Genomic DNA, 19,181 nt, shown 5'->3' with positions numbered 1-19,181 from the left:
AGAATCCTGTCATGCTCTTTTCCGACTGAGGAAACTGTAAGACTCTCATTCTCAAAACAAGACATTCGCCAAAATAATTTGCTGGATCTAAATCTAATTCAGGCTGATAAAGGAACATCACAAAAATTTTTGTTATAGGCCATGGCATGATGTATGAGAGGAGAGGTAGGGTAGTATCCCTCCCAACAGTTCAACCTAAAGCAAGACCAGAACAATATTTTATTATGAGTGAGTGAGATCAACTGACCTGATAGGTCTGCTCCATCAGTAATTTGCATTTTGGTGATTTACCTTCTTGTCAGACTGTTTTCCCTTATTTCAACACCTCAGTTCTTAGCAATTTGCTCTCAAACAAAACCAAAACATTAGCTAAAGCTCCCAGGGCATGTAGTTCTGATGAGAACTGTAATAGTTTTAAGAGAAAATTACTCCCAACTGCTAAGCATTCCTATGTCCAAGTATTTTAACTAGCCTTGAGAAGTTCCCCAGAAAAGCACTGAAAGGCTTTCCATATCAACACAAACATGACATTTTGTGATACAGTTTTAAATAGACAATTTTCAGATACCAAATCTAAAAATGAGCTGTTTCCATTATTTATTATTAGAATAAATTGCTACAGCGATGCCAAAACCAGTAAATCAAACGAGCAAATAATCTTTAGGAAAGCCACAAGTGATCTTTGGTGAAGTATTTATGAATGATTCTGACTGAGGAAAGCAGGTTTTTTTTCAGGTTTTGAAGAAACGTATAGGCATTGTTCTGAAGAGCAAAGACAGTATTTCAGAGTAAGCACGTATCAGGAAAATGGTGAGGCTGTATTGATGTGACAGGCCTTAACAACAAAAGTAAGATTTTTACTGCCTATTTTTAGACAAAGAAAAATAAGCAGCTGACAAAGGGTGAACCATAGATTTCTCTTTATTCTATGCATAGATTTTTATTACCAGTGATGATACACATGATGGCAGGAATCCAATATAGCATTTGAAACCCTAAGCAAGTGTGTGGACAGAGTCATTAAGTACAAGAATGTTTTTCATGGTTTTTCCTTTATTGTGTACTTTCTGTATGGGAATAAATTTAAGAAAAAAGGAAGGAATTCCACGATAGGAAATAGTATTGCTGTCTTCCTTTCCAGACTTGTCCTGTGCTTCATGCTTCTAATAAACATTAGAAAAATATGCTTTCTTTATTCCATGCAGTTATATGTACAATGCTTTTGAATGATCTTTCGGCCTGTTCTGTTTGTTGACTGTATTAGCAAGATGTATTAGCAACTTATCATGTGAATCCCTACATAAAAGGTCAAGTGTAAGTACAGAGGCTGCTTTGAGGCAGCCTGTATTCTAGACTGTAAACCTAGTGAAAACTCCTTGAGTTACTCATATGTTTATGTTTTGTATGAAACATAACATTTTTTTGTCTGCTATGTTCCTGGTGTTGAAGTTTACAGACTTTTTTTAATATATAGTTGTATTTAAGTCAGGAGTCATTCATTCAGGTTCCTTTTCTAAATGGGAAAATCTTTCTCACTGACATTCTGATAGCAAAAATTAGCATGGATTTGTTCTAATGTTATCACAGTATGAGATGTGGTCAGTACAAACCATGTGTTACATATAAAAGGGCGAGTTCATGTCATTAGGTCAGCTTTTAAAGCCTCCTAATTTTGGATTTCACAGTGGAATTGTAGCCACTGCAAGTCCTACTTAAATGTAGTATGCTCAAACAACAGGTGTGCTGGGTAATTGTTTTCTCATCGTGGTGCATATTTCACACTCCGTAACTCCCAAATGAAATACCAAAAGAATGTATAAAATTAAATGATTCAAAGATTTAAAGGGCTCTTTCTTGTGGTAAAGTGGAAATCTATTGAAATTCTAAAGCATTACAGAAATATAACCTTTATTATTACAGATCTGTCATTTTCTTCTTATTGCACCAATGGAGTTAACTGTGTCATTCATTTTTGTTTTCTTAAGACTTTGAGACTTAAATGAAGGGTAACTGTGCAAAACTGTATATGAGACAACAATAGATAAAGGATTCATTTCATCTCTTATTACACGCAATACATATAAAACTTCGTTTATATTTTGCTTTATAACTATGGTTTTGTTACTATTGCTTAAGAGCAGTGGCACATTGAATACAAGAAACAATATGGAATTATGGCTTTTTTACTGAGAAATAGGTGTTCCAATAAGTACTCTGCTTGGTGACATTTAAACTGTTCAGATTATATCAGGTCAGTGTAATTTGCTAGTAATATAAAATTACACATTCCATCAAATGAAACAAACTTACATTATGCTAAGTGGGTTGAAGCACATAAGATTACTCAATAGGTATTTTCTGTTGCCATCTGTTATGAAAAAATTAATTTTCCTGTGATATACTTTATATTTTTTGTATACTCTTACAGATACTTTGCATAGAAGAAAGAGTTGCTAATTAGAACAAAATGTTGCTCATAGTGAATCATAAAACACCTACTGAACCAACCCCATCTTTTAGTATTGAATTTTACTAATGCTCTCCTTTGTTTCCCAAATGACCTATCTTCTTTAATGATGGTTTGGATACTGGTAAGATTCAAATCCTCATCCAAAGGCCGTGGCACTATTGACTACATCTCTGTTGACTTCGCTGAGAATGTGAAATACTGTATTGCAAGATAAAATCAGCACGTAGGTGCTCAGTGAAACTGAAGAGTCCATTAGTGCCTTAACTCTTAAATTACCATCTGGGTATCTCTCTTGATAAGGACAAGCTAAAAGGAAAAGTTACCCTTGTCATTAAATCTTTAACAATGTGATACTGACAGACTTGAGTCTTTCTGTATTTTTAGCATTTTTAGACTGCATTCGTGCTTTTTTCTTTCTCTAGATAGGGCAAGCTGTGTTTCATTAGTCACTGACTGATGTCTGGGTGCATGAAGGTGCAGTGCTTTTTCTGTGTCCTGTACGCATTACAAGGGCATCTTCAACATTATGAATTAAACTCCAACTTACTGCACTGGAAGTATGGAAAGACTGCCAAAGTAATGGCATCTTGAATAAATATCAGTGCTTTAAAAATCTCAAACATACTCCCACTCTTCAGGTCATCTTTCTGATATACAATTTCAGAGATGAGCTACTTAATTTTTGTAGTGTTTTGATCCTAGATTTTTATATTCAGTTATATTTTAAAAGCAGAAATCCTCCATCATTTTTTAATAGGTTTCCTATCACTTAATATTAACTCCTTTTCTCTAAATAAGCCTTGTGTATTTTTTCTGTACAGTAGATGCAGGCACTGGCACAGGTCTAGGCATAATTATTATGAATTATAGATACTGCAAGTGTGAGCACGAATCAGAGATTAGCACTGTATTTTAGAGGCTCACTTAGATTTATTCCACTAAATGATCCTTGGGAGATTTTGACAATAATCAGAAATATGGGTACTCTCTGCTCTGCTACCAGTCTTCACCAGTTCATGGGGGAACAACAAATAGAATTAACCATTAATTTAGCACTTTAGGTCCTTCATGCACACAAGACCAGGCATTGTGCTGAGCTCTTTTAAAAATCTAGCTACTTATCTTGTGCCAAAATGGGAGCTGACCCCTTTTGAAATTCCTATGTAATACCTCCTAAGCCCTGCTTTTATCTACCATGAAAAAAACGATCTATTCACGAGGGCACAGATTCCTAATCAAATGTTGGTTGGCACGGCTTCTTCTGAGCAGAGACAGCTGCTGAGAGAGTTTGCAATTCTCAGCCATCTATGCTAGAGGTAAAGCTCCCAGCTGCTCCCAGCCCGGGGCAGGTTTCCTCTGGTAGTGGGAAGAGGATTCTTCTAGGGGACTCTTCCAGGGGACTCTTCCCTGCCGTCATAGCCCAAGCACTCACAAGGCCAGTCCAAGTCCTTGGAGGGTGTGGTACCTTCCCTTGCAGGAGCAATGACTGACGTTTCCCATTTTCCATTTCCTGGTATTCTGCTGGCAGGGCAGTAGGAGCAAGGTGCAGATGAACATGGGCAGTGCAGGTCTGTGTCCTCATATCCTCCATGCATCCAGTATGGTGCATGGTACCAACCCTCCCTGTTGGTACCAGCACTGGCTCTCCCACCTCACCTGTGTTTCAGTTTTAGCAAGTTTCTCAGCTTGCATGACCAGACTGATTGTGAGATCCTTCTGAAGTTTATCATCATTCCAGAGTAGGCTGGTGGAATTCCAGAATTCTAAAGACTTGAGATGCTTATTGAGATCACCAGATCTATAGAGTTGTACTCCATCTTGCACACAAGCCCTACAGGTTTTTTATATCAGGATAAATGTTGCAGAACTTGAAGTGGCCTTTTGAGATGGCAAGTGGTCAGACTTGAGACTTCCAAAAATGAAATTAGTTTGGTTGGTTAGACCATGGTGCTGATAATACCAACACCATGGGTTTGATCCCCATATGAGTCATTCACTTAAGAGCTGGACTTGATGATCCTTGTGGGTCTCTTCCAACTCAGAATATTCAGTGATTCTGTGATACCAGAACAAAGGTACGCTATGACCCTCTAGAAACTTTGTTTCTGAAAAAACAGCAAAAGTTGGGAAGTCTACGGGACAATTCTCGACCTGTCAGAAATTCTTTTCATTTCAGTAGTAGAAGTGAAGCCAATAATTCCTACTATCTGGGAATCTGCCCACTTACTCTTTCTAAATTATACTTTAAGTAAGTACTTTTTAGGAAAGAAGATAGAATCAAATACCTTGTATCCAGGTATTCAAGATAAAAGTCTCTCCTTATTAGAAATTATTCTGTCAGAAACAAAAACAATGCATTAGAGTTGAAGAAAAAATACGTATGTAAAAGCCTTAAACTAACAATAAAAGTATTTCTTGAAATTCTCCTCCTACTTTTAAATTCCTTTTAGTTCATATGTCATTTCGACAATATTACACACACATAGGCACACAGGCACACACACACAAAAGAGGGTGGAGGGACGGAGAAACCTTTTAATGCATAATACTGAGGCAAGGAAAATATGGCTTGTTCAACATTAACCTTGACAAATTCATGCTCTTGTCATTTAAATGAATGAACCTTTCCAGAGTCTAGATTGCTGGACCTTGGGAAACAGCAGTGAGGAAGGATTGCAAAAATGTTGCTCATCTCTCTTAAATTATTTTTCTGAGTAAATGAATGATTTCATTGAAATCCAAATAAGGATGAATCTGCTCACTTGAATCACCTGTTCACAGCCAATGAACTTTCATGTGAACGGTGCTTACCCTTCTCGGTTGCCATGTATTGATCTAAAACTTCTTCCCTGAGCCTTCACTCTTCTTTTCCTCCTACAGGCAAAAGGTTAGAGTTAGATAATAGTATTAATTTTCCAGACATCTGCACATGTTTTAATAGCCTTTAGAAGGTTTGAAATGGTTTCTGTTTGACCACCACAGGGCTAAAATGCCATTAAGACTTAGATTGTAGCAATACATAACAATCATAGCCCTGTAGTTCAACCTGGCAATAAAAAAGCTAATTTATTTTATCGGAGATTTAAATTAATGTGATGAACTCCTTTCTCAACAGGAACTGTAATACCACTCTTAAAAAAAATACCATGGCCCTGCATATTTTCAAAACCAGATAGAACTCTTGTGGCAAACCTTGTATATGTATTGTGTGTGCTTTTTGGAGTGTTTGCATGTGTGTATGTGTTCATATAATACTACTTACTGTTCCTGAGACCGTTTTGTTTTTTCTGTCGTATCTTCATTGCTAGTCTCATTTTTTTACCATCTAGCTCATAGGCTCAGCAAGAAGAAAGTGATTAATAGGGCAGTCTCCAGTGTTAGCGTTGGGGGTTTTTTACCACCTTGAGAACTGGAATTTTCTTGTGGACAAAAAATATTGCTGGTTAGGTAGTCAGTTTAAAATAGCTTTTAAAACAGACATATGCATTTTAAAAGGAGATTTTTGAAAATCTGTGAAAGAAATACTTAGAGCTCAGACAGTTATCATTTCCAGCTATATGCCAGAGGAAAGCTTCAGCTTATCCCATTATAGAGTGATAAAGCAGCATTTGATGGCAGCAGCTTCTGTGATGAAATGATCATGGCAGCACTGAGAATGAATCTAATAAGGGAATTGATCTGTAGATTCCAATTCTGTAAGAGCCAACATCGATCAACATAAATGTCAATAAGAAGATCGTACTGAGGTCTGCCTAATTCCTTTAGATTATTTTGGGGCATAGTCAGAAAGTGAATGTGAAAATGAATTTTAAACTGTAGGAATCAAAAAAGCAACGACCAATATTATGTTGTGCTACCAGAAATATCAGTAACTTTCATAGTATGAGCAATTTAGCAGCATGTTGGAATTAGTAAGTAGCTTTTAATCATATAAAGATTGATAATGCAATGACTGTTGCAGAAGCAAGACTGAAAGTCTGTACTTTTCCCCTGTGTTTTTATATTAAAGCATTTCTTAAATACAGTGAAATAATAAAAAACAGCCCACCTTTGTACTGCTGAAATGGAGATAGCACGTGTAGGGCATGCCAGAAAAGATTAATGGTGTAGTTCTTCCTTGTTATAGGAGTTCAGTATAAAGTTGTTTCCTAGACTCATTCTGACAATGCTGGAATGTTAAAAACAAAATGGTTTTGTTTGTGAACAGTGTAACAACAGGAGATGTCAGGATGTGCAGGATTCTTGCCTTTTGCTCTTTGGTGTTTCCTTAATTCATAGCACCTACATGATGCTGGTCCTCATTTAGCACAGTGGAATTAACATATTAAGAAGCATTAGATCAATAGAAAGACATTTACAAAAATAAGAAAGAAGATCTAGATATGTACTTAATAAGAGGCTCGACTCTTGCACAACACTATTCTCACAGCAGTGCTGTTTTACCATACTCCAAGGAGTCTTCCATTTGCAAGCTTGTTGAAAACATTTTTTCATTAATTATTCACATTCTGACTAGCTGATTACCCAGTCATTGATGTAAACTGTTGACTTTACAGTAATTACTAACCACAGGGAACTTTATACATACATTTTCCTAAGAAATTAAATTAGCTCATTTTAATATTATTGCAATATTTACAGACTCCTACCATAGTGCTATTAAAATGAGAACTAACACTTTGGAATCTCAAAGCTTGAAAAGACTGATAGATTTATAAAATGAAAACTAGGATCAGAGAGGATTACTTTGTGTCTTTCAATGTAACTTTCTTTTAAAGCAGTTTATGAAAATTAATAAAATTAAGGATTTGGAACAGGAGCAATTTTAGCCTTACATTAATGTTGCCAACTCTCTGAAGAATGCAGAGAGATTATGTTATTTGTGTTTATATATCAAGTGCCTGCTTAATACATCCGAATTTATACCCTAGAATATAAGTTTCCAACCTTCTGAGTTACTTTGGAATCTAATTCACTGGGTTTTGCCATCTTTGGATGGCTCAATAATAATATAGATTTGCAAGGTTGGAAAATCTGCAGCAGACACAAACGAAACCTTTGTTTTACTTTTTGTGCTGAATTTGCCTTGTTAACAGGATTTTCTGATGTAGTTTTAGCACCCTAATCTTCCATACAAATGTTTGTATATCATACACTTGTATTTGTCTTGGATGTTGTCTTAAGTCTCAGTAAACTTGCCTAGAGGATTTGCCTGAAAAATTGACAAACCACTATTAATTCTGGGTTTGTATTTAAAGTCTGAAATCTTCTGTATATGTTTTTTAGCAAAGCGTGCCTAGTAGGAGGGAAAGCCCACAAAAAAACAGATGGAAAATCAAATTAGGACTTTCATGGAAGCAATTCAAATCCACTCACTTCACTTGAAATTTATGGAATAGCTGAAAGCTTCCTCTTTTTCTTTTTTTTTTTTTCTTTTTTTGTTTTTGGTGGTAAGAACTCATTTATCTTGCTGAAATATATTTTTCAGTTAATCCTTTAATATTCATTTATATATAACTCTTCCTCCTATTACCACCGAGCAATACTGCATGTCTGTGATTGTTTCCTGTATTTTACACAGCTGTAGGTAAAACCAATAAAAGTCTCCAACTGTTTGCTCATACCACTGTAAGAGTTGTCCTGGGGTTCACTTACTGTGTAATAATCCCCTCCTCCCATCAAAAACGAATACAACCAGCTATAGTGGTGGTCTCTGCGATAAAGCTGTTGAGAACCCTCGCAGCAACATACTGAGCAAACTGAGGTAATCTGTCAAGACAGACCTTAAGAAAAAACAGAATAATAAATGTGAAAGCCAACATCCAGCCCTGTACTAAATACAGTGGAGTTTGAGACTTCAGAGTTGCTTTACCTGAGCTGTATAATGTTGCATTATACACTTTTGTTAAATATCAAGTATCTTCACTGACAGCTTGGTCTGTTGTAAATGGTGTCTGTAGCAACCTAGAAATAGAAAAAAATAGGTCAGTGTGGTGCATTAGCTTTACAATCAGAAGTTATATGTTCTTGCCTGTGCAGAGCTATATTAATAGCTTTTAGAAGTCTAAGAAGTAATGAAAATATAATTACCTAGCATAAGGGAGGAGTATTTTAAACAGTTGAAGGCTGTTTCTCACTCCAGTTTTAACCCCAATCCTGTACATGGTTAAACACGGCCCAGCAAGAGGAGAAAGGAGTTCCTTGACAAGCTGACCTCATATTGCATGTTCTCCTAAATGTCTCCTGTGGCTAAGTCCTGTTGCCCATGTTGCACAGCTTTATTCACTTCCTCAAGGTGATGTCCTGCAGCAAAACAATAGGGTCAGAAGGGAGCTGTAGGGAACCTTTGCTCCTATGCCTCACTGATACTTCACTATTTTCTCTTCCATGGTTGCTTGATGCAAAATTTTGGTGCTTAAAGAAATGCACAGGTACAGATCAGTTGGTAATAGTTGCTATAGGTACAAGTGAAAATATGAATCTAAATATTTGTTGCGAAATAATCTCAAATAGTCAAACCTGTAACAAATTTTATAAGCTGTATAAATACAGAAGGATTGTTGAACTGTCATGTTACTCCCAGTGAACATGAGCATGGACTCAGGACATGACCCTAATGCTGAGAGCAAGAAAAGTCAGTATCTGATTCTGGTGTTTCTTCCTTTGAAAATGTTGAACTTCCTCTACTGTGATTCCCTTCATCCAGGAATAACAGCTGTTTTCCTATTTCTTCATCCTTTAAAAGAGTCCATCCTTGGTTTCTTTTTAACGTGCTTGTGAAAAAAATAGAGAGACGTGGGCCTATATGGATGTTCCATGTAGTTTATAAGATATGTCCATGTTTTATTCCCAGAACTGACACCAAAAAACCCCACACATTATTAACTGTTTACTTCTGGGTAGAAATACAAAAACATGGTTGTGCCTAAGGGACCTTGTTTCATGCTGAAACTGGTGAAAAGTGGTAAAAAGGACAGGAATGCTTCTTTAAAGACACACTGTGTTCTGCAGCTGAACCACAGTAATGCTAGGCTTCATGTTAGTCTGAAATACTTATAAGTAGTCAGAATCAGAAGTAACTTTGCAATGTTAGGATAAATTACAGTTGCAAAGCAAATTATCAAAGATTTAGAAGGAAAGAAGGTGCCTCTATTTTCACAATTAAATGTCCTTTAAATTACCCTAAAGGATATAGGCATAAAAAGCAATCTGGGATGGCATATACCCTGCACAGGAACTCTGCTGGGAAGCTGCCTTTTTTCAGATGCAGAAAGCAGCTGGAAAGATGAAAAGTTCCTAACCCAGCTGGTTAATTAATGGGAAGTGCTTAATGTACAAATTGCTGTTGCCATTATAAACTGTGAAAATTGAAAGAATAATTTTCATAGAATCATAGACTCGTTTGGGTTGGAAGGGACCTAACAGCTCACCTTGTTCCAACCCCCCTGCCACAGGTAGGGGTGCCATTCACTAGACCAGGTTTTCATTTACACAAAGTTAAAACAGTGATGGCCATGAAGTTCTGTTTATACTAAATGAATAGTAGGAAAGTAGGACATAATTCGGAATTTTCTATTAAATACACAACTTCCATAGCTGGAAAAAATTATTATAATCTTATTTTCATGACATCAATTATATACAATAAAATATCAGGCATTGCTGAATGTGCACAGTATACAATTGAAAGTACATTTCCTATGTTAGCAATTATTAGAATTAAATAAAATGGAAGCATCTTTTTGCAGCTTTCACTTTTTCTTCATATTTGGCTGCTTTTTTTGACAACTACTAGTTCTGTTCACTCTAAAAATCAGAATTACCATATGTCAAAAGCTTATGTATTGCAAACTCTTATTTGTCTGAAGGCAAAGTCTATTTCTACTTTCAGAGGTTTTATTATTTTTTCCAGAACTATACTTAATTTTCTTCATAGTTCCAGAATATTTAGTGGATGAGAAATTCAGACTTTGTGTTTTGAACAGCGCATTTTCCTAATCTGGGTAATTTATGATGGAATAGGTGAAGGATGTTTTCTCATCTCCAGCTGAACATCCTCTCTGGAATTTATCTAAGGACTGCAAAAATTCAGATTTTGTTTCATGAAAGATTATACTTCCACATAAACTAATAGTATGTAATAGCACAACTAATAATATTTTTTACTTCTGTGGTCTGCTATCTATGTGTAATGGAAATGTAGTATAGACTACTATTTCTGTAAGATCTTTGAAACTAAAGTTCATGCTAGATGTGGTTTGTTCATAGCTGCTTCTGATGGATATGGCAGTTAAAGATGAACAAGGGAACAGGAAAGTGAGATAAATCAGATGATTGTGAACAAAACAGCCAGCTAGAAAGAGCTCTTGTCTTTCATGAGCCTCTTATATACCTATATTGTTATATCAGCACTCTTCTTGTATTGCACTTCTTTTATGCTTTTAAACTCATTTAGTACTACAGAGGTAAATTTGCAGCAGTGGTGTTGTTGATTGTGGACTTGAGGGGAATATTCTCTGTGCAGATAATTATTAAAAATGAGTGATGTGAAGGCTGCAGAACAAGTAGTCCCTGCCAGCCCAATTGCAATGGCCAGGCTATAGAGGAGAGCAGTCCAGAATGTGCCTGTTCAGGTTTGTATCACCTGGATAACAGGAAAGACAGGAGAGGGCCACACACACCAAACAAACATTTACTGCTCTGGCACGGAGCACCAGGATGAAAATGTCTCCTCAGTACCTAGAGAGAATTCTTTTCTTGTGAATGATGGACTTTGGCTTATGTGAGAAAAGCAAAGCCAATTGATTTAATAGCAATTAATTCATCCAATATTGGAGGCTGTGTACTGTTTGGCATAATTCTTTGAAAACTGTTCTGGCAAAGCTGCAAGCCATTAGACGTTCAGAAGGGAGATGGGAACTGATGGATACTCTGCACAGATGTGTCAAGAGGCACAATAGTTAGGGGTGTCTCTCTGTAATATTGCCTCATGCCAGCAGATATTAGTTTTCTTTTATCTTCCTAGAAAGCCTTAATAAGGATGCTGCTGGAGGAGGGGGAACTGGCCTGCTGTTTGATGGATCAGTTATCTCCTGCCAGATAATTGTATTTCCTATTGCACTTGAAATAATAGGTTTCCACCTAAATTATCAATTACTTTGTTTTTATTTTCCACGTGGGCTATGGGAGTTAATCTCAACATTGAGCCACAAAGGGCATGGCCTTTTCTGCATCAGTCTCACAGGTGAAGGAGGAGCTTTTCTTCTACTGGTCATAGGCAGCTGCAGAGAGGCCCCCTGTGTTCTGCCTCACCCTCTGAGCCTCTCATCACCCACTTTCTGGAGAGATGTGGGTCCAGTCAAGATGCTATGAAGTTATTAGTCCACACCTACCCTGGCAGCACTCAGCACAGGGTAATTTCCAAGGAAGTTGGCCCAGTCCGTGCTGTATTCACTTCCATAAGGGTTTTCTGGTCTGCAGTCCAATGATCCTGATTCTTTCTTGCTTTCAGAGGGGCCCAGACACTCCCCAAGGTCTATAAGTATTGCCCAGTTTCCCCCTATCATTATATAGGGCACCAACAAATAGGGCAGATAACTTGAATTTATAGTTGTAACCCCTTGGTTTCATATTTAAATATTCATTTAAACTGGTGTGATCTTTTCTGTGGAAGTCATTCTGTGCTGTGGTCTGCCTTTTGTTGCACTGTATCATGATAGCATCAGCAGTGATTTTAATACTGTACCATTTTCAAGGCAGCAGTAACTCCTTGATCTAGTTATGTGACTGTCATCTGAAAATAACCGTAAAGGACACAGTACATTTTGTGTATCTGAGAAGAAATCAGAATGAAGATACATAGTTAGCGCAATCTGTTACTTGATTTTAAATGGATCATTAATGAGTTTTTTTTAACAAATACTAGTTTTTCCCATTTTTGAGTTTGAAAATGGAGAAAGGAACAATAAAGGAAAGAAAAATAATTTTCTTATCCTTTTCTTTTGTAATTGGATGACTTGCCTCAGTGCTATGTGATTATAGTTAATTAATGATCTCAAACTTTATTATGCTGTTTGTTAATGCTAGTCATTGTGCTGGCTGTGTCTGTTAGTTTATTTGCATATGTGTGGGGAGGAATATTCCCAATGTGATGATCTTGTTTGATACAGAAATAAAATCACATTATACATCTTGAGAACACACTTTCCTTCTTTGTTAATCATTTCTGTCTGCTGATTCACCTTTGTTATTACAGTTTTATAGTGTCATAGAGTTTAACCCTGGCAAAGATGATTCAAACACAGCATGACCCCTGTGCAGCCCAGCCCCTCTGGTCACTGAGCCAGTGGGAGGGACCCCCATAACCCAGAGCTGTTTCCAGCCTGCTCTGCTGGGCTATGTCTGATCATTTGCCAAAAATTGTTTGTTTTCTGCCTGCTCCAACTGGGCTGATCTCTGCTCTGATGTCTGACACAGACAGTAACACCAGCACACTAAATTCCATTAGATAACATTGTAAGGGAATATTTCATTTCCCTTACTGAGCTGCATATATGTTCATTTTAAGTAATAAGGTATTTAAATAACTTGCTGGAAAAAAAGGAAGACAGTTTTACAACAATAAAACTCCTATAACACTATTTCTATGATACCTTTTTTCTGGGAAAATAAATGTTCAACTATAAATGTGCATCCATCTCAGATGTCCCCAGTCATCAACTCTAATGCACAGATCTGACTATTCTAACTTCCACTAAAATATCTCAGGTGACTGGTTTCACTGGAAAAAGTAATTCATTCCTCTACAAAGGACGAATACACCACTTGTTCATAGCAACAGTGACTCTTGGTTCTGAAAGCAGTGGAATTCTCTGGTGGTTCAGTGATGCAGTTGGAATTATTGTCAAGAGTAACAAATGTACAAAGTCAGTAAAACTGTGAGTTTGCAATGCTTTTACCTGGAGCTTAAATCTTGAACAAACAGCTGACAGTACTGCTAGTAATAAGACTTTGAAAGGTGCATGCTGAAGAACTAGGAAATAGGATCACTGACGTTAAGAAACACATAGCCTGGATGGAGTTAATATTTATAATGAAACGTTATCTTGGATACTGAGTGCTTGTAGCATTTTAATCTATTGAACAATATATTGGACAAAATATGCTTTTACAGAATATTGATCATTGAAAATATTCTCAAAAATCCTTCTGCAACAGATCATACCTCCTAAAGAATCCTAGATGAATATACGACTCTTGAGAAATGACTCCCAAATATATAATTAGTAGTTTTTAAAAAAACTTGCTAAGTTTTCTGGAATAGATCCCTGAAGCACAGCATGCAGATAATAGAGGCTGTAGGAACAGCCGCCTGCTTTGTTCTCTGGCAGATTAATTTCTGCAGTGAGTACCAAGAGAGCGGGCTGGGGAGTGGTTGGGTGTAAGATACTGTATGACTCATGTTTCAGGGCCCTGCAAAGAACTGTCTTGCTACTGCTGCTACTGCACAGTTTGTAAAGGCTTTTGTGGCTGCAGATTCTTTTTCGCTCTTTGACCAGTCTTTTCGGATGGACAGGGGGACGAGACACTAACACAGCCTTGACAAATCTCCATGGTTTGCATCCTCCACAGGGTCCCCTGGCAAAGCACCTGGCAGGGTCTGCACCATTTGTTCCTCTAAGCTGAGCATCCTGGTGCTGAGCAGGGGGTAGATGTGGTCTCTTAGGTTGCAAGCCTGGAGAATTAATAGGAAAACAAGAAGAACCTGACCCAAAGTTTGTTTGTTTTTTAATTTTTTTTTTAGTCCATTTTCATTGATTTCAATGGACTGTGAGTCAGATCCATACTGCCTGTTACATGGTATGTTGGCCCAGGGACTTATAAGACTGCAGATATTTCTTCTCTTGAAGTCATCGGCCAAGACATTCACATCAATCATGGATTTTATTGAAACTGCAATTAAAACAAGTCAGGCTTAATGCCTACTGAAATCCTTAGAATTCGTATACAGGTGAACATGGAGGGAAAGGCACAAGCACAGCCATCCTCCCGAGCAAAACTGAAAACAGAACTGTGTATATAATTGAACAGCATGTGAATATTAATGCACAAAATCCTCTGAGTCCCTAGTTCCCTGATGCAATTATTTTCTATTCACATTAATTGTTCCTAACAGATGACATTAATGACTTTGAGTTAAAATGTGTGCAGAGGAGGCCTTCAGAAGATCAATGCTGGTTAAAAATAGGGTCACTTTTGCAATCATTCAAGCAAGGTGTAACAGCTCGTAAATAAAACAACATTAACATGTTGATTGATTTATAAATGTTAATTTTGTAGTTCATTTTTATGCTTTTTCCTGAAGCCTGTCAAACTCTATGGATAATGGTGGGACTCGTTCATTTGTCATTGTTGCGTGTGAAGTAATGATAAGTTGCAAAACAGTGACTAGAAGAAAAAGTAGAGTTTGTTTTGGATGAAGAATGATCTGTTCTCCAGACAGGAAGTCTTGGACTAAGTAAGCACAAAGAGCAACGTTTCAACTTGGAACAAATCCTCTTTTACCTCGGGGTCTTCATTTCCCTTGAAATTGAACAGCAGAGTTTGGAATTTTAAAAATGCTGATCTGCTGCATATTTGACAAATGCTTATGCTTTGCTCGTTCCCTTCTGCCCCCCCAGAAACTCCATTCACGCATCTTAGACCTCTCATCTGGGGATTTGCTTTCAGAAGTAGAACGGAACAGAAGCCTGATGCAAGCTCGAAGTGCTGATGCTCAGATTCACGTGAGTGTTTGTGCTGTCCTTGTACCCCTCATTTGGAACCTCCTTTTTGCCTCTGAAGTCTGATGCCAGGGATGAGCCATAAAGCTGATCTCTGAATTGAAACCCTGTTGAGACAGATAACAATACTTCTACTTCCTTCTGTTCTCTGAAATTCAATATTGTGTCCTCAGTTGATATAGTAAGCAGATAGTGTCACTGTGTGCAAAAAAGCGTAAATCTTAGCAATGTCCCCAGTATACCTTTTTGGCTATTGATTACATCTCAGAATCTCTGAGAAATGGTCAAGGAGCTTTTTATTAAAGCCCATGCACCGTATTATTCATTCTACTTTTATGATATATTATGTATGAACTTTTAAAAATTCATGGGCTCTGCATTTTTTTTTTCAGGCAGAGTTAGCTTTGTGCTTATTTGGCAAAACGTTAGCCAGCGTGGCTTTCATGTTTCATTGTCAAAGAGAAAAGAAGCTTAAAAAACAAAAGTCACATAGAGGGAAACAAAGAGTACAAGAACAGAACATTGAACCTGCTTGTGCCTTTGATCTTGAAGTATAGTAGTGTCAACAAAAATGTAATCTCCTTTGTAATACATACTTTAATGAAAAGGCATTGTTTCAAAGGTTCACAAAAATGCTAACTACCCTTTGCATTACATTTAATTAAGCCTTCAGGTTAGGCTTTTCTAATATAGAGTTTTGTGTCTTTAATGGTCTGATTCTTTCAATTTTCTGTGATTTCTAGTGAAAATTACGTTTTTAAGCAATAATACTACATTCAGGCCTTTTTACTCTAATTTCATTAAAGGTAATGACTAAAGAATCATGATTACAAAAAATTAAAATTTCACCATGTCAGTTAATAAACCCATGTGCAAGTTAAATGTATTTAATTAATGCATCATAAACATGCTATTCAAAATACTCTCTTGGATAATTTAGAGAATAAAGGCAAATTGCAGGAGAAAATTCCACTCTTGTGAGTGATCTGAATGCAATCTAGAAATTGAGTAGATATCCTACTTCAGAACCTGGAGTGACATGATGTTTTTGTCACATTTTCTCCTCTCTAAAACATTAAAGATGATTACAGTAATACACTGTTCTTTTGCTTTTGCTTAGGCATCTCTATTTTTTTCATTGCTGAAACTGTAGGACCATATGCCTTTCTCCTCTCTTAGGTGCAAAGGAAACAAAGTGAGGGGAAGGAGAGGCTCAGACTAGCTGAAGATGACAGGAAGGCAGTACTTGTCACTAGACTCTTTTCTCCTACAGGAGACTCTTAAAGGAAAGGATTTACAGGCATCCTTCCCTTAAACACTATGATGGCTGGGACATAGGCCAGTATGAGGAGCAGGAATTTGACATGACATGTTTTTCCAGTGCAACAGCTGAAATGCAATGAAATAGCCAGAACAAGCAGATGCTGCCATTGGCCTCTGCACAGTCACCCTTACTGGGAATGGTGCTGTCACAGCTGAGGAAGCTGACGAGAGAGGGTCTCCCATGGGAACCACCATGTCAGAAATAAAGACTAATTTCTCTCAACAAAGCGAAAAAGTCTGCTTCAGAGCCAAAGAAACAGACATCAGCCTGCCTCTGATGCTGAAAGATGTATTCTTCCCAGAGCCAGTGGATTTAAAGGCTATTCCTTCTGCATCCATTTGACTTCCTAGGAGAACATGTACCAATAACTCCCAGAGGTGAAATGTACTCTTGCTGCCTCTAAGTGATTTTCCCATTCATAGGTTTTGCCTGTGACAAAGAATAATGATTTGCCCTGTAGTTAGGTTTGTCAAAAACAGAACATTATGATGTCAGTTGAGCAATGAACAGCTGTACTGATGAACTCCTCAGCAGTAAAAATTCTGCTCTCTCCCATTCAGCTGAAAAAAGATTCAACCCTAGTATTAATGAATGGGAGGACATGGGGGAATAAATGGAAGAAATAAGCAGAAGGCAAAAAAACATGTCACCGTATGAGAAGTGCCTACAAACCAAGCGTTGTTCCAGAGATTTGCATGTACACCATGTCTGCGGTGTACACACTTTTGATAATTGTCTTATGGGTTCAATAAATTCAGATTCCTTGTTTCTTCCTGAATGTAAAGGTAAATTTTCATTAAGCAAAATTAATTTGAGGTATATCTACATAAAAAAACCCAATCGATATTGTTTCAGCTTTCAATAAATATTGTTTCAGCTTGCCTTAATGAAATCCAAAGGAAAGTTTTATGAAACAGTCATAGAATAATAGAATCATTTATGTTGAAAAAGACCCTTAAGACCATCAAATCCAATCATTAACCCACCACTGGGTGGAAAGGTCCTTTAGGATCATTGAGTCCAACTATTAACCCAGCACTGCCAAGTCCACCACTAACCCACATCCCCAGGTGCCACATCTACGCATCTTTTACATCCCTCCAGTGACGGTGACTCAACCACTTCCCTGCTCCAATGCTTGACAACTCTTTTGGTGAAGGAATTTTTCCTAATATCCAATCTAAACCTCCCTTGGCACAACTCGAGGCTGTTTCCTCTTGTCCTATCAGTTGCCACTTGGGAGAAGAGACCCACCCCCACCTCTCTACAACCTTTTTTCATGTAGTCATGTCTGGTGTTCCTGGTAATTAAAAAGATGTCTGATTCTGTAAGGAAACTGGAGAATAGCACAACAGAATAGTGCAAGCACTTAACATTAAAGAAGCTCAAACGCTGTTAGGCACAAGAGTATTAGTTCGAAAACAAATTAAAGGCATCCCAGATACTCCTACAGAGGTTTAATATTTTACCTAAAGTGCTATCTACTCTTCATTACTCTCTTCCTCAAAGCTGGCACTTAGTCACAGTCAGCTGAAATTGCATTTGGAGAGGGGCGATAACTACACAAGTACTAAAGGCAGCCATAAAGTGTCAATAAATTGCATAAGCAAGAGGCTTCAGCTGTCTGCAAGCGACACAAAGATGGATTGTCCTACGTCAGAGAGTTTCTTAGACAAAGCTTTGAACTAGATAGGAAACCAAAATTAGACTGTAATGGAGAGATTCCATTCTCAGTGGAAATTCTGCTCAGGATACTAAATTAATTTACCTTGTCCATGGTATACAGCCTCATCTGTTAAATTGTGGGGCTATAATGCAGTTGTCAAGATGTACTTGTATTCTTATAACTTTGTTTTCTGTATCTTACCAGAGCACGCTGCTTATGTATAAAGCATAATTCAAATAGAATAATCTTTAGCAAAAGAAGAGCAGAATACTAGTTCAAGAGTAAAGAAGAAAACATTGAGGAAATGAAATTGTTAGCAATTTTTGATTTAGTTCTCTGTATTAAATTTACCAGATGCTATCAGTGTAAGAGGAAGGTGTCAGTGGCTTACTTGCTTTTTCTTTGCCATTCTTAATCAAGGGGAATTTAAACGATCTTTTCCTACCCACAAGATATTTCTATTTCTTCTCATATTTTAGGATTGCCAGCAGAATGTGAAATCCAGTATACCTGTCTTGAAATGCCAGAGTCAATTAAATGTGACAGGTTCTAGTCGCCTGTATCCCCGGAGCAGCTGCAGCAGCAGTGAACTCTCCCTCTCAAGTGCTTGCAGTGAATATTCCAGTGGTTCCTCCTACACTTGGAATGATGGAAAGACATGCAGCAGAAGGGTAAATCAAATTAATTTTCCTAATTTATTAGCTTAAGTTAGTCTGAAACAAGATTAAAGGAAAAGCTGCCTATTTCAGAAATTTTTTTTCACTTTCTTCTCTCTTTTATATTGAAAACAGTTGCCGCTAAACTCAGTAAGAGCTCTCACTGCAATATCTCCTTCCCTGTCACTCCCCCCCACTTAATTTTTTTAGCAATTCCTTTGTCACTCCAGTTTGCTTAGTCTCCTCATTAATTCTGAAATTTATTGTGTCTTTCATAGTCCAA

The 19,181-nt window shown here is 37.3% G+C and overlaps 1 protein-coding gene across 9 annotated transcripts in view; it reads left to right on the top strand.

The window, feature by feature from the left end:
• NCKAP5 (NCK associated protein 5) overlaps positions 1 to 19,181 on the top strand; it is a 395,107-nt gene that overhangs the window by 314,236 nt on the left and 61,690 nt on the right. For all 9 annotated transcript variants that reach the window (XM_064661544.1, XM_064661543.1, XM_064661545.1 and 6 more), the window contains 2 exons: positions 15,151 to 15,255; positions 18,722 to 18,913. In XM_064661544.1, the coding sequence (XP_064517614.1) occupies positions 15,151 to 15,255; positions 18,722 to 18,913 (297 nt within the window). The remainder of the gene's footprint in view (positions 1 to 15,150; positions 15,256 to 18,721; positions 18,914 to 19,181) is intronic.

Source organism: Pseudopipra pipra, chromosome 7 (assembly GCF_036250125.1).
Source record: "Pseudopipra pipra isolate bDixPip1 chromosome 7, bDixPip1.hap1, whole genome shotgun sequence".
Classification (NCBI taxonomy): domain Eukaryota; kingdom Metazoa; phylum Chordata; class Aves; order Passeriformes; family Pipridae; genus Pseudopipra; species Pseudopipra pipra.
The sequence above is the reverse complement of the archived record's forward strand: the minus strand, read 5'-3'. Positions and strand labels throughout refer to the sequence as shown.